This window comes from Natrix helvetica (assembly GCF_964273705.1).
Source record: "Natrix helvetica genome assembly, chromosome: 3".
Taxonomy (NCBI): Eukaryota; Metazoa; Chordata; class Lepidosauria; order Squamata; family Natricidae; genus Natrix; species Natrix helvetica.
Genome location: NC_138549.1, coordinates 108,636,102 through 108,651,927, shown reverse-complemented (window position 1 = coordinate 108,651,927; position 15,826 = coordinate 108,636,102). Strand labels below are relative to the sequence as shown.

General features: G+C 39.5%; 1 protein-coding gene across 3 annotated transcripts in view; it reads right to left on the bottom strand.

Moving 5' to 3' along the window:
* The window catches only part of USP24 (ubiquitin specific peptidase 24), a 77,527-nt gene extending 68,676 nt beyond the window's left edge, over positions 1–8,851 (bottom strand). For all 3 annotated transcript variants that reach the window (XM_081949605.1, XM_081949603.1, XM_081949604.1), the window contains exon 1: positions 8,400–8,851. In XM_081949605.1, coding sequence (XP_081805731.1) covers positions 8,400–8,729 — 330 coding nt within the window. In that variant the 5' untranslated portion in view covers positions 8,730–8,851. The remainder of the gene's footprint in view (positions 1–8,399) is intronic.
* Between the last annotated feature and the right edge of the window lie 6,975 nt (positions 8,852–15,826).

Sequence of the window (15,826 nt, the reverse complement as noted above, 5' to 3'; positions counted from 1 at the left end):
TTTTCATGAAGTCACAAACACCTTCCCTATCATGCAATTTCTCTTACTGTATCCCAGTTTTGCTTGTAAGTAAGGATAGATAATCAGGCAGTTATCATAATGGCCTTGTAAGGGATATAAATTGCTCTTGGTTAATAAGGGCAATTGGGACTGGAATTTCCATTGCTTAGTGACACGGTCATAAAATATACTGTTGTGTGATGTGCTGCTTAGTGGCGACAGCTCCATCATTAAGTGAATCTTGCAATGTCATCAAGCGTGACATCACATGGTTGCAGTTTTAACCTCTTGGCAGCTTCCAGGTTGACTCTGTGGGAAGCCAGCAATGAAAATCATAAATGGCAATCATGTGACCACAGAATGCTGCAACATCATACTGAGTCAGTTGTCTAAATCTCAAAAAAAATGATGTTACTGTGGCTAAAGTAAAAGGAAGGCATATGAAGGTTTATGTTAAAATACAGGTGAAACTCGAAAAATCAGAATATCGTGCTAAAGTTCATTTATTTCAGTAATGCAACTTAGAAGGTGAAACTAATATAAGAGATAAGAGTCATTACATGCAAAGCAAGATAGTTCAAGCCGTGATTTGTCATAATTGTGATGATTATGGCGTACAGCTCATGAAAATCCCAAATCCACCATCTCAGAAAATTAGAATGTTACATGCAATCAATAAAACAAGGATTGTACATAGAACAATATCGGACCTCTGAAAAATATAAGAATGCATATGTACTCAGTACTTGGTTTGGGCCCCTTTTGCAGCAATTACTGCCTCAATGCGGCGTGGCATGGAAGTTATCAGCCTGTGGCACTGCTGAGGTGTTATGGAAGACCAGGATGCTTCAATAGCGGCCTTCAGCTCTTCTGCATTGTTCGGTTTCATGTGTCTCATCTTTCTCTTGGCAATGCCCCATAGATTCTCTATGGGGTTCAGGTCAGGCAAGTTTGCTGGCCAATCAAGCACAGTAATCCCACGGTCATTGAACCAGGTTTTGGTCTTTTTGGTAGTGTGGGCATCTGGAAAATGAAGTCAGCATCCCCATAAATGTCGTCTGCAGAAGGAAGCATGAAGTGCTCCAAACTTTCCTGGTAGACGGCTGCGTTGACCCTGGTCTTAAGGGTCCAAAGTCCTGTTGCTCAGTGATCCAAAGTCCTCTTTTCTGATGAGAGCAACTTTTGCATCTCATTTGGAAAGCAAGGACCCAGAGTATGGAGGAAGAATGGAGAGGCCAATCAAGAAACAGTAATCCCGTGGACATTGAACCAGTTTTTGGTGCTTTTGGCAAAAGTTGCTCTCATCAGAAAAGAGGACTTTGGACCAAGGATATTGTTCTATGTACAATCTGTGTTTTATTGATTGCATGTAATATTCTAATTTTCTGACATGGTGGAGTTGTGGTTTTCATGAGCTGTACGCCATAATCATCACAATTATGACAAATCACGGCTTGAACTATCTTGATTTGCATGTAACGAGTCTTATCTCATATATTAGTTTCACCTTTTATGTTGCATTACTGAAATAAATGAACTTATTGAAATAATATATCCTAGAGGTTTCTGCGAGTTCAACTGTATCTTTCTATAATATATACTATATATGCCATTATGTTATAAGCCATTCATTCACACACACTTTTGATAGATACTCTTTACTAAAAGTACAAGTAAACTATTCAAGCTGGGAGAAAAAGCAAGCATAAAAGGAAAGCAACACTAAAGTAGAAAAAAGCAAGATATATTATTTCTGCCCAGAAGCAAGTGTCTTTAATGTAGCTGCATGTTGACACAAATGATATAAACAAATCCAGTCTAAGTAAACTTAGTATACAATAATATCTATCAGACTCGAATTTAATTTGCTGGAAAATTAAGTACATAGGTTATCTATAATTAAAATATATTGTAAATAATTGGTGTAATTTTTTCAATAAAGAATGACTTGAAAGAAGGGTTGACTTCATCTATTATGTAACCTTTAGCAAGCATTTAAAGCTCTGTAGTAAAAAAGTTGCTGCCACAGCACATCAATTAATATATAAATCATTCATGTAAAACACAAAGTTAAAAGTGGAGAAAATTTTCACTAACTCAAAACCCCCTTTCCCTTCTTCCAGTTTAATAGAATGCTCTTCCATGCACATTGGGCTATATCTCTCTCTTGATCCATGCTGGAAGTTCAAGTTAAAACTTCTTGGCATAAGGTATATATAAAGCAATGTATGGGTAAAGAAGCAGAGGAATCCAAACCATCAGGCTGGGTTTTCTAGTCACAAGTCTTATATTACTAGTCTCAAAAGATATCAAAGGCATTTATAATTAGGAACTGCTACAAATATAAAATTGATCCTTACATTCCACACTGGAAAAGTAAAGGCAGACTGTCCATTCTGATAACCTAAAGGATGTCTATTTCTGTATCAGGTGCAGCCCAGTGGTGGGTTCCTACCGGTTCGGACCTATTCAGCCAAACCGGTAGTGATTTGGTGGCCTGAGTCACTGGAACCGGCAGCGACCCAGGCCTGCCATGCTTCTGAATTGGTTCTCCGGGCAGTGCCATAGGCGCCGACATCTTGTTTTTCAGTTCTGCACATGCACAGAACAATTTTAATAGCACTGCACATGCATGCACAGTGCGCATCAAGCACGCCTATGTGCATAGCGTGCACACAAGTGAACCGGCAGTAGTGCCTGCCGGAACCCACCCCTGGTGCAGCCATAGGAATTGTAGACATCAAGGATAAGCAACAATTTGTTACAAAAAGAAAACTTCCTAAATTTGTTTTCAACTAATGTAGCCTATGAAAATTGCATATTTTTTCCACTTCTTTTTTCTGCTGTCCAACTAATTCATTAGAGATAGTCCACGACTTATTTAGTGACTGTTTAAAATTACAATGGCCACTGAAAAAAGCGATTTAGGGTGTTTCTCCCACTTTTGGAGAAACTTTTGCAGCATCCCCATGGTAACATGACCAAAATTCAGATTCTTTGTAACTGACTCATATTTATGACAATTGCAGTGTTCCAAGGTCATATGATCGCTTTTTGCCACCTTCTGACAAGCAAAGTCAATAGGGAAGCCAGACTCATTTAACAACCATGTTACTAACTTAACAATCACGGTGATTCACTTGACAATTGTGGCAAAAAAGGTCGCAAAATGGGCAAAATTCACTTAACAAATGTCTCACTTAACAACAGAAATGTTGGGCTCAGTTGTGATTGTAAGTTGAGGACTACATCTATAGTTTCACTACCAAATTATTTTCAAAATATTTAAATAACAAACTTTTTTTCTACTGGAATTCAATAGATCTGCTTCTCCAAAATACAATTCCTTTATTTATTTTTACTTCTGCTCAATAAAAGAACAGAACTGGACATTCAAACTTCTTGTTAGAAGTCACAAAGGGAAATTATTATTATTATTATTATTATTGTTGTTGTTGCTGTTGTTGTTGCCAATGATGAATTTGACAATATTTGCTACTTTCCCAGTTGTTTTCAAGCAAGTAAAGTCAATGGGGAGGCCAGATTCACTTAAGAACCATGTGATTCACTTAACAACTCCAATGATATACTTAACCATGGCAAAAAAGGTTATACAATTGGGTGCAACTCACTTTACAACTGCCTTGCTCAGCAACAGAAATTCTAGTCCCAGATGTGGTTTTAAGTTGAGGACTGTACAAAGTAGTGCCAAATATGGGTTTAACAATAGAGCAATAAAGCTCCAACAAAACCTCAAGTATCTGAAAAAGACATAACAAAATGCACACTGGCTACTTACTGAACAGGCTATTTTAAATCACTGTGTACTCGGACAAGTTTCAAAACCTGTGACTGCTAGTCATAGGTTTCCTTTCCCAGTGCCAGGTCATCATATCATATATAGCCTTTGCACTTTTTGCTAATAGTTCCTGTTTCTAAACATCAAGAAGTATAGAGCAGGAAACTAGGAAAACATAACAAGGAAATGACAGAGTGAGTATTAAGTAATACAATATTCATATTGCACTTCGGTAGCAAGGAAGAACACATTGCAATTAGAGAATTGCCTCCAAAAGCACCCACAGGGCAATGTGAGAAGCACAGATAAGGACAGAACATCTTAGGATGCAGCAAAAATCTAAATTCTTGCTTGTTTTACTTGTAAAAGTAGTGACAGTAGTGAAAATTACTGCAAGAGTGATGTGGTGAATGAAAGTGAAGTAATGAGTGAAAGTATTAATTAGAAGTGACAATATGGTCAGACCAAAATCACAAGCAAGAATCTCATTGATGGTGTCAGTACAGACAAGAGAGGCCTCATTTTACAAGGCCCCTAACAATTGCAAGGTGAAATGTAGGAAGCATTGACGAATGCTTCTCATACTCAAGACTTGAACCCAACAAATAGAAATTAAGCAATTTAAAGTTGATATTTTAGGAACAAATAAACTTTGGTAAGGTCAGATGATTACATGACACTACTCAGGGTCTGACCATATGAAGAAATGGATTAGCAATGGCATTCAAAACTAACCTTGCTAAATATCTGCAATGATGGAGATACTTAAATATTCTATGACAAATTACAAGAAGAGATATACATGTAATATTTGTAACATGTAATAAATAGGTGATTAGAATGGAGGAATTAAAATTTCTGGAAAAATTACACTAGGCAAACCAAATCATACAGGATTAGGTAACAGAATTTTGCAAAGAAAATTCTTTTATTACTTACACCTGCTTTAATCTCTCTCTCTCTCTCCCTTACTTTTCTAATAAAGGCAGTAGATAATGTTGACTCAATGTGGTCAATAAACACATGACATAGTTTTGTGTGTTGTTTATTTAACCAGTATCTCCTTGTCTGTTAGTAAAAAGCTCAGATCACACTCAGTTGCAAGTTATACAAAATTCTAGAGTTCACAAAATTTCTCGCAACATTGTATATTTAGAAACTCACTGGAATGTAAGATATGACAGACAATAGACCATCTGAAACATTGGAAAGGATAAGACACATGGGCAATCCTCATTGATCTGCTTAAAGTAACATAAAAAAAATAGTCAAAGGGCTAACAACTTTGTCTCAACAAAAAGGAACAAGACAGCATGGCCTGGAAATGGGAAAAAAGATAAGCATATATACTTATATTGAGGGGGGAGTTATACAATAGATGATGGAAGCAGCAAAAACATGTAAGAAAGATATTTACCCTGCTTTTACAGGGGTGTCAAATTCGCATCGTTATGTCATTGGCAAGTGACATATCATGACTTTTTTCCCTTTCGCAAAACCAGGGGTAAGCGTGGCCAGTCCCTGACGCATCCGGCCCACAGGCCTTGAGTTTGACACCCATGGACTAGAACAATGCCTTTTGTCATGAAGAATATAGAACAGGGGTGTCAAACTGAAGGCCTTTGGGCTGGATCTGGCCCAAGGGATGCTTAGATCTGGCCATAGGGCTGCCCTAGAAACAGCGAAGGACTGGTCTATGGTGCCTCTGCTAGTGAAAATAGCCAGGTACGGCCCTTGCAAAATCTGTTTTTGCTGGCAGAGGGTTGCAGGAGGTTGTCGCAACTGAAACAAATGTTAACTAACAGCTCACAGTTGACTACAGAGATGAAAGTGGCAGACAGTTCTGTTTTCTTCAAGAGCAGCTAAAGGCAAACAATGTGATAGATGAGCAACAGGGAACAAATTTTAGAGTAAGGTAATTATAACCTTAAACAAGATCATCAAGCTTAAGGATACTACTATGACAACAGAGAACAAAGCAGTTCAGCAATTATTTTTCCATTGGCAACTTATTTATAAATCACATTTATAAATAATACCAAATCATGATGACAAATAAAGTACATATGGAAAGCAGTAATGAATGCTCATGAAAGCCAGTCACTCAGTTAAAGTGAGAAAAAAGAAGATAACTTTAAACTATGGATTTGGACAGTTCCTTAGAGCATCATGAACTAAAAGAACAGCCATGAAATGTTCTAAATGAAACAGGCTGGGTCCTTCCTTGAGGTGAAGAAAAACTCACATATTTTATGCATGTACTCTAGAATAAATTATGAAGGAAATTAGTATGCTTAGAAAGACATGAAAGAGGCAGAGAAAATCACAAAGAAAAGGGATAGATGGGATCTGGAATATCTCTGGAAGAACTTCAGATTATTGTTGGGGAAATGGTGAGAACTGTCCATAGTAGCCCATGGTTTAGTCCAAATTGATGGCACCTTACTATTTTATGTTAAATTTTATGTTTACCGACAAAGAAATAAAGGAAGACTAGTATAGATTCTTTGTTGGTAAAAATAAAATTTAACACAAGAATAGTTTGACGCGAAAGCAATTGTCTGCGAAGGCTTCTGGATTGAGGATGAAAGGTGAAAGCAGAAGCAGTATGCTCTGTCCCATATTTGAATAGACCAAGCTGCCCTGATTAAAAAAACACGCTATTTTACATTCCACCGTTTGTGGGGGAAGACTAAAGGTAGTCCTTGACTTACGACCAGTTGCTTAGTGGCCAAAATTACAATGGAACAATCCCAAAAGCTACTTGCAACTTGGCTTCAAATTTACAGTCACAGCAGCACCCCACAATAATTTGCCATTACAACTGATTACAATTACATTGCAGAGCCCCCCATCTCCCCCCATCAGTTGTGCAGGACTTGGGCATCCTCTGCTTTGCCATACTGGGGAGAGCAGAGGTGGAGGCTATTAAGTGAGACAATCTTATGGTCACCTCACTTAATGATTTGCAACTGTAATGTAAAAATCCATTAGAACGTTTTAGGATAAAATAATGCCCAAGACAACCAAGTGGTATTTTTTGGATGATGAGTCATTGAAAAGATGGAGATTGTAAACTAAATGAAACAGTAGGCTAGTAAATCCTGAAGACATTTATATATAAATATATATCCTGATATATACTACCCTTAGGACAAAGCAGTAACAACTGACCATATATTTCTGAAAACATGAGATAAATCTGGCTTTTTCTAAACAAAATCCCAATAATTATAGTTGGGCAAAAAAGAATGAAAAGAGAAATATGACTTCAGGCCAAATAGTACATTTTTGTTTTGCTGTTCTAAGATTCTAGGTATTTATAGCATTTATTAAATTCACAAATTTATTATCTCATCCAAATATGTTTCTTGGTCACATCTAACTTAATATGAGCGCCTTCAGGTTTCTTCCTCATATCCATATTTTTGTACCACCCGAGATTCTTTCAGACAGAAATATGAGATATCTCAAACTCATTTTTGGCAGTTTTGCTGGTATTAATATAGACCTACATTTACAGGTGTCATAATATTTTTCTCACAGACCAGAATAATTCAGTTTGGTTTTTTTATGAGCCCAGTACCATGTGCGTCCGCAATTCCTCTGCCTTTATGTCCCAATTATAAAACAAAAATCCAGCAACTTAAAAAAAAACAGGACAGTGTAATAAAAGTTATTACTACAACATCAAAACAAAGCCATTGAAATTACTAACAGGTGTAGGGTTGGAGGAAAGTGCCTTTGTTAAACAACAGCAAAGAAAAACAACATACAATATCAGCATCTTTTTTTAAAAAAAAAACACACACACAAAACTACATTTCAGTCTGCACTGACCGGGTGACAAAGAGAACTCACAACTCATCAACTTTCACTATTACAGCCCAAACAGGACTTTGCACGGAAGCCTCTTTTCCTAGGCTTGAGGCTACAAAGGCTTCCGTGCCAAACAAGGACAACATGAACAAGACGAGCAATCAAGCAAACGGTTTAATACTCCCTTTAGTCCTCTTGACAGAGCGCTTAGTTGCGATTGAGGGAATCCTGACGGCAGGAATTGGGAAAAGGAGCTTCCCCCCCCACCCTTGGAATTGGAAAATTGGAATCTTTTTAAATCCCAGGAATGGCCAGGGGCAGGGGGACCAGTGGGGAGTCCCCAAGGAGAAAAAGAGGTTTTTAAGAAAAGAGTGCCTGAAATGGGTTATAGGGTCTCCTGCTTGAGCAGGGGGTTGGACTAGATGACCTCCAGGGTCCCTTCCAACTCTGTTACTGTTAAGTTGTTAAGTTGAAGACCTCCAAGGTCCCTTCCGGCTCTATTCTAATTGAAAAACTGAGGGCGCTCAAGCAGGGATTCCTGAGCAATGCCTTATATATATAAGCAATGCCATATAGATATATAGATATATAGGCCTCGTTGCCAGCCTTCCAGCCCTGCGAGAGAGAAAACGGAAAAAGCTGAGCGGCCGCTATCTCGCACAAGGAACCACGGCGGAAGGGCCATGCCTGGACGCCTGTCACCGAATTGTTCCAGAATAGATCCGACCGGGTCCCCCGCTCGCTCCCCGTTTGCCCCCCAACCCCAGCGACCCTTCCTTACTTCGTTTTCCACCACCTCATGGTAGGCTGGGGGTGGGTCGAAGCCGGTGGTGCCGCCCCCGCCGTCCCCACCACCACCGCCGCCGCCGCTGCTGTCGCCGTCCCCTCCGCCGCGCGAACCGCCGCTTTGCTGAGGGCCTCCCGGTCCGCTGATCTCGCCTCCGCCGCCCTCCATGGGCTCATAGTGCAGACCGGGCCGCTCGTTGGTGAGCAGCGCCACGGCCTCGTTGATGTCGTTCTTGGCCAAGCGGAGGGCCCTTCGGATGGCGGCTGCATCCGAGAACCCCATGCAAAGCAGCGTAGTCATGTGCTGCTCTTCCTCGCTTTCCATGGCGTCTCTTTCAGCTCGGGTTCAAGCGCTACTCCCGGTCGCGTTACCGTTGCCGCCACCCGCTCTGCGCGCCGCCATGTTGAGGGGAACCTCCTTCTTTCCTCCCCCCTCCTCTCCCCCCCCCGCTTCGCTTTCAACGCCTCGGGGCCGGACGAGAGTAAGGCCCACACCCACCCGGAAGCGGCAACTGAAGCCGGGAGGCTGGTCACGTGAGGAGGGAGGCTGAGCTGCGGCCTGGATTTGAATGGAACGTAGCGAGAGGGGTGGGAAAGGAATTTCGTTGCCATGGAAACCGCCGAGGCGGCCCGGGATGGAATGTTACAAATCGGGATTTAGGTAGATTTAAGATTCTTGCACTACGAGAGGTTTAAAGAGAGAATAAAAAAGCCTTTTATTAACAAGAGAGGATGGCTGCACGCATACCGTTAATATACCGGAGAAGCGATTCATATTTACTGGTGTTTTTTCCTCCCCCTTTCCCTTAAATATTAGCGTTTCGATGATGCAGCGTTCCTAGGGAAAGTCCTTTGAATCGGCGAATATAATAATAATAATAATAATAATAATAATAATAATAATAATAATAATAATAATAATAATAATAATAATAATAATAATAATAATAATAATAATAATAATAATAATAATAATAATAATAAAAAAAAATAATTAAAGCCTTACATGGTCAATTTCTGGAAAAAATAAAAGATAAAGTGGACAGTGAAAAAACTTGGTTATGGTTAACAACAGGTACATTAAAGAAAGAAACAGAGTCACTAATCCTGGCTGCGCAAGAACAAGCTATCCGAACAAATGCCATTAAGGCCAAAATCGAAAAATCCTTTGATGATGCCAAATGCAGACTCTGCAAAGAAGTTGATGAAACTGTTGACCACATACTCAGCTGCTGTAAAAAAAATCGCGCAGACTGATTATAAATTGCGGCACAATTCAGTAGCACAAATGATCCACTGGAATTTGTGCAAAAATTATAATATTAAAACAACAACAAACTGGTGGGAACATAAGCCTGAAAAAGTCACCGAAAATCAGATGGTCAAGATCCTGTGGGATTTTCGTATACAAACAGACAAAGTACTAGCGCATAACACACCAGACATCACACTGGTTGAGAAAAAGAAGGTTACAATCATAGACATCGCAATACCAGGTGATAGCAGGGTTGAGGAGAAGGAACATGAAAAAGTCGCGAAATACCAGGACTTAAAAATTGAAATCCAACGATTATGGCACAAACCAGCAGTGGTAATTCCAGTGGTAATCGGCACACTGGGTGCTATTCCAAAAGCACTGGAATTACATTTAAAACAGTTAAAACTTGACAAAATCACCATCAGTCAAATGCAAAAAGCTGCACTGCTTGGATCTGCACGTATATTACGAAAATACGTTACGACGTCCTAGGCCCCTGGGTGGGGCCCGACTAGTAATCAATGCCAAATCCGGCGAATCAACTGGCCGCTGTGATACAATCGTATAATAACAATAACAATAACAATAACAACAACAACAACAACAACAACAATAATAATAATACAATTGAACTGCTACACCAAACTTAGTTGGGAATAAATCCGACGGGCCCAGTATTTTGAGCGGAGAGTATTAGCAAGATTGAAGAGCTGGGGTCGGTTCAGAGTTGGGTGGTGACAAATCGAATGAAAGAATAAATAATTAAAATAAAATTTGGAACTGAAATCAGAAGGATGTGTTGAAAAGATTGGAATGAGCTGTTCAATTTTATTTTATACAGTTCTACAGGGGAATTATTGAATCTGTCATCTGCACCTCTTATAACTGTCTGTTTTGGTTCTGCAACCGAACAAGGCAGACACAGACTTCAGAGTTGCAGAAAAAACAATTACTGCCAACCTGCCTTCCATTGAGGACCTGTATACTGCACGAGTCAGAAAGAGGGATGTGAAAATATTTACAGACCCCTCGCATCCTGGACATAAACTGTTAAAACTCCCATCCTCAAAATGCTCTAGAGCACTGCATGCTAGACGCGGGAACAGTTTTTCTCCAAATGCCTTCACTCTACTAAACAAATATTTCCCTCAACATTGTCAAAGTATTTACTAAGTCTGAACTACTATTAATCTTCTCGTTGTTCCTATCACCCATTTCCTCCCACTTATGACTGTAACTTTGTGCTTGTATCCTTACGATTTATATTGATTGTTCCCTAATATGATTTGATTACACATTTGTACCCCATGACTATCATTAAGTGTTGTACCTTATGATTCTTGATGAATTTATCTTTTATGTACACTGAGAACATATGCACCAAGACAAATTCCTTGTGTGTCCAATCACACTTGGCGAATAAATAATTCTATTCTATTCTGCTTACTAAATTTAAGGGCACTTAACTCCCTGATGATTCTGGGCAGTTTACACCACAAAAATAAGAAAAAATAATGCTGATTTCTGTTCTCCACTAGAATATTATTCCTAACTCCCGCTTTAGAGATAACAAAGTTGTATTTATTTAAGCATTTTTAGTACTGCTTCCTGGATCAGGATTTTTATCTCAAAACAATATGCATATTCTTGAACATGGTTGTAAACATTGCTATAAATCCTGATTAAAAAAGAGGTATTATCGTTTGCTTTATGTGTGCTTAGGAATATATCTGAGTAGCAGTAGTTACCAATATATTTCAGCACGGGTAGCATTTCCTCAGCTGTGTGTAATATGTGAAGAACCAGGCACGCTATCAAATATCTTGATTGCTGCATCAGTTGCAACTTTCAGATCAAAGTATTCCCATGTAAAAGATGTGCCAGATTAAATACGTTAATGATGAATATGAACTTAAATTTTTAGACCCTTTTCTAACCAGTTTTCCTCCAAATTAGTGGAGTCTGTATTGACTGCAAGTTGATTGCAATTCTAAGAACTCCATCCCCATAGGTTGAGAAAGAGTGAATAAGGATATCACTATCTGTGAAAAGCACACATGGTAGTAGTTCCCACACAGTTTAAGGCTACCTCACTGGGAATGCAAAAATCTGGATGACAACTAGCTAGCAGCATAACAGTACAACTTTCTGCTGCATCCAGTGGCAATCCAAAGTTTGGAGCCCAAAGATGGTAATTCTGACAAAAAACATTTGGATCTAAAAGGACAATAGTGAACTCAAGAGCTCTATAATTATGCACTATGAGCTCTAGTCCTATGTTGATAAATATACATCCCCATTGGTTTCACATTAATATTAAGCAATCTGCCACCCCACCCCCCTTACAATTCAAATGGAAGTTTGAAGGTTGTCAATTATCCAGTGTTTTGGGGTCAAGCAATAGTTCCTTGAGAAAGGAAGCCATCATTGCCTCCTTTAAGGCAGATGACAGTATCCACTTGCTCAAGTGTATATTCACCCCACTGCCTTAGCCTAACCACTTCTCACCTCCCAGGAGGCTTTCATCAAAAAGATATGCAAGGGTTTAGACTACAAGTAGTGATGTTACCAAGGATGATTTTGAGATGGTTTTGTTTTAGTGCCTTAGAAATAACCAGATCAAAGTCATCCTGGATAATATTACCAGCTATTAACTCAGTCATTTTTGTTCATCTGTTTCCAACTGAATGAGTCCAAATTATACTATCCTTGGGATGCTGAGAATATTTCCCACAAAAGTCCTTTGGGTGTATAAATGTTACAGAAACAGAAAGCTGGAAAGACATAGCTACAGTTCAAAGAGGTACTCTCAAATTCTGTGCTGCTACAAGCTCATCTTAATTTGGTATATTGTCTGATTACCTAGCAGCCAGGCCAGATATTATCAAAATTGCACAAAATAATGCCTGTTTTTCCTTTTTATTATTGAAGCACTGCACTACACGGGAGTATTGATCCCATCAATCCCATTGAACCAAATTCTTTAGCCAATCTAGAAGATCTTTTAAAGGAATGTTGCCTTGACTTACTGGGATGAAATTAACAAGAATTATGCTAATTACTTCCTTGGGTACCTGTTCTGACCCCCCTTCCTCCGTTGCCCACACAGAACACACTCCGCAACAGTACAAGGAACAAGGTTTATTGCACAAACAAACAGAAGGTTCCGTGGCAGCAAGCCACCAAGACAAAACTCACAAGAACAGAACACAAAAGCAGCTATCCAGCTTGCTAGAATTCCAGACTAGAACTTCTGGCATAAGTCTTCTGTTGACTGCTGCAAAGGGCGTATGCACAGTCAACCCTTTTTATAACCTGGAAAGGAGCCTCCCAAACAGCAGCTGAGAGCTCTTACCGCCGATAATTACGCCCACGCTCCTTGCGTCTATGGGCGCAGTGGTAACGAACGTCCAGAAACTCCCTGCTGAGTTCTGACTCACTGTCTCGTGACTCCTCCCCGCTGCTCCAAGGCATGGCATCGGGAGCCCCCCTCCTCTGGCTCTCACCGCTGCTCCATGCCTCAGGCGCCTCCTGGTGGCCGACCAGACTCTCGGATCCCTGCTCAGCGTCCGAACCCTGTCCAGGGTCCCCCATCTCCTCTGGAGCTGACTCGTAGGGACCCTCACTCTCGGAGTCTGGTGGCAGCGGCAACGGCACCTGCTGGGCCACAACAGGTACCAATATACTCAAAGCACGAGAGTGCTTGGTTTTATTTTATTTACTTTTGAAGTGTAATGTGAAGAGGATAAGTTATAGTTATACTACTGGAGTGCAAACAGTAGTATATGGAAATGCCATTACAATTAGGTAATTCCAGTCTTTATGGCTTAGAGGTTTAGAATTTGTTTAGAATTAATCATCTCCTCTTTCTTATTTTAGTCACGGTGGTTGTTTACATCTATGAGAAGCATCGGAGAAAGCATGCTTTTGCAAAATGAATGATGTAATTTCACTCACCTTGGCAGTTCTCAAAGGGATTCTTAATATAAGAGGAATTATTATTTGGTAACTATGCAGCTTCATCCTGTTATAAAAACTCCATTACTATGTTTACTATTGTTGATAATGCTGTTGTTACTTAATGATCAAGTGAACGCACACAACATGTACTGAAAATCAGAGGTTAGGGAAATTGACCTGTTGAAATGACCTGAACCCATTTTTTTTTTAGCAATTTTGAGATTAGAAAATTTCTGTTAAAATCAAATAGGGTATTCTAACATTGAAACACATTCTATAAAGTTGAAATAATCTAGACTGGGATTGCAATATTTTGATCATAAAATGTTTAGCACATCCTTACAGGAAGCATGTTAGTGTTAGGATTTATTTTATTTCTCTTCTTCTGCAGAAAAGAAATCAAGGGGATTAGACGCTTCGTAGTGTCAAGGCTTGCGAATAACCTGGGTGTGGTATTGACTGAATTTCAGTTTTCAGCACTTCAAAATCAGCAAGAGAGAAGACAACCAGAAAGTTCAAGTTTAAAGTGATTTGAAAAAAACTATGACAACAGTGTGATGCTGAAATAACCAGAATTTGATGTTTAAAACAATATGCCAGGCCTACAGCCAAATGACAGGGCAATTCTGCAGTGGTTAAATTCAGCCAGTTTTATCCAGTTCGGGTGAACAGGTAGAAGTGGCAGCAGGAGGCTCCGCCCACCCACCCAGACGCCATCATGTCCCATTTTTGATGCTCTGCGCATGCACGGGAGGTCCTGTGGCATGTATGAGTGAAGCTAGTTTGCTTGCTTGCTCACATTTGTGAACTGGTAGCGAAGGTAAGTTGATTTCACCCCTGGCAGTCTGTATTTGAATCTCAAAATCCACGGGGCATAGAAGATTGAAAAATCTAGAAAATACATCAGAAGAAGACAGTGGCAATCTGTTTTGTTGCTGGATTGCTGTCCTACATGGACAGGTAGGGAACTCAACTGGTGGAAGATGTTTGGTTTTATTACATGGTAACTGTGTATCTTTTTCTAAAAGGGTCATATTTGTAATTTATAGTAGTCATTTTCAAAATATGGGCGAATGTATAGTGGAAGTATGTCCAGCAGTGATTGTTTAGGAGCCTTTGCAAAACTTTGTGTATTTGCTCATTGATCTGTTTTAATATTCTAGTATGGCTGAAATATATAATCTTATTCAATCCAGTTAGGTGGTCACACCAAGCCAACCTCTTAAAAGGGGTTGCTTAGTTCAGAGGATAGAAAACACCAGTTCTGCAGGCTAGGTTGGGAAGTCTAATATAGACCTAAATATAAAGAGCCATCATGGTGGAAATCTAACTACCCTGTTTCCCTGAAAATAAGACCTCTCCTGATAATAAGCCCAATTGGGCTTTTGAGCGCATGTGCTAAAATAAGCCCTCCCGCTGAAAATAAGCCGCCCTCGAAAATATTGCAACACAGCAGCAGCCATGAGGTGACCATGCTCGCCGCACCTCAAAAATAATAAGACCTTCCCAGCTTTTTATCTCAGAATAGCTAGAAGAATTCAGTCAGGTTTTGTGATGAAGAAGAAGTAGCATTTATTACACTTCAAGTGTAATGCAGTACTGAATGCACGTTGTTAGAAAGTCAGATTTTTACTCCATTTTTAACTGAAGTATATTCTCTAAGCTCCAGCTCACAGTTTATTGGTTGTCATTAGACCTAATATTTCCCAAAAGCATTCTTCCAAGAACTGCTGAACTATGCACAGCCTCAGAACAAGGTCATTTTAAACAATCTTTCAATTTTCTTATAGCTCAAAAGGTTATTCAACTTTCTTATACCTCTACTGTTATACAAGAGTAAAGCAACTATTATGCAGTTGACTTTGGTGCCTTGAAAGCATATGAAATGAATATAATTTACATAATTGTCTCATACAAGCTGCAATGATGCCCTGTGCATCATTATGTCCTCACACAAAATGCATGAATTATGGAATGTACATCAGATGTACCATTTGCTTCCTTTTACCCAGCAGAAAATGAAGACTTATTTTTACATGGGCACTGGTGAGATGACGATATTATGGCGCAAATGACACAACTTACATGCTTATGCTAGAGGTCATGTCATAATAACATACTTGTGCTATTTGCACCTTGATATGATTGACATGTCATTTAGGTATTGCTGTTACAGGTACAGGCATGTCTAGATTAGTGCTGAT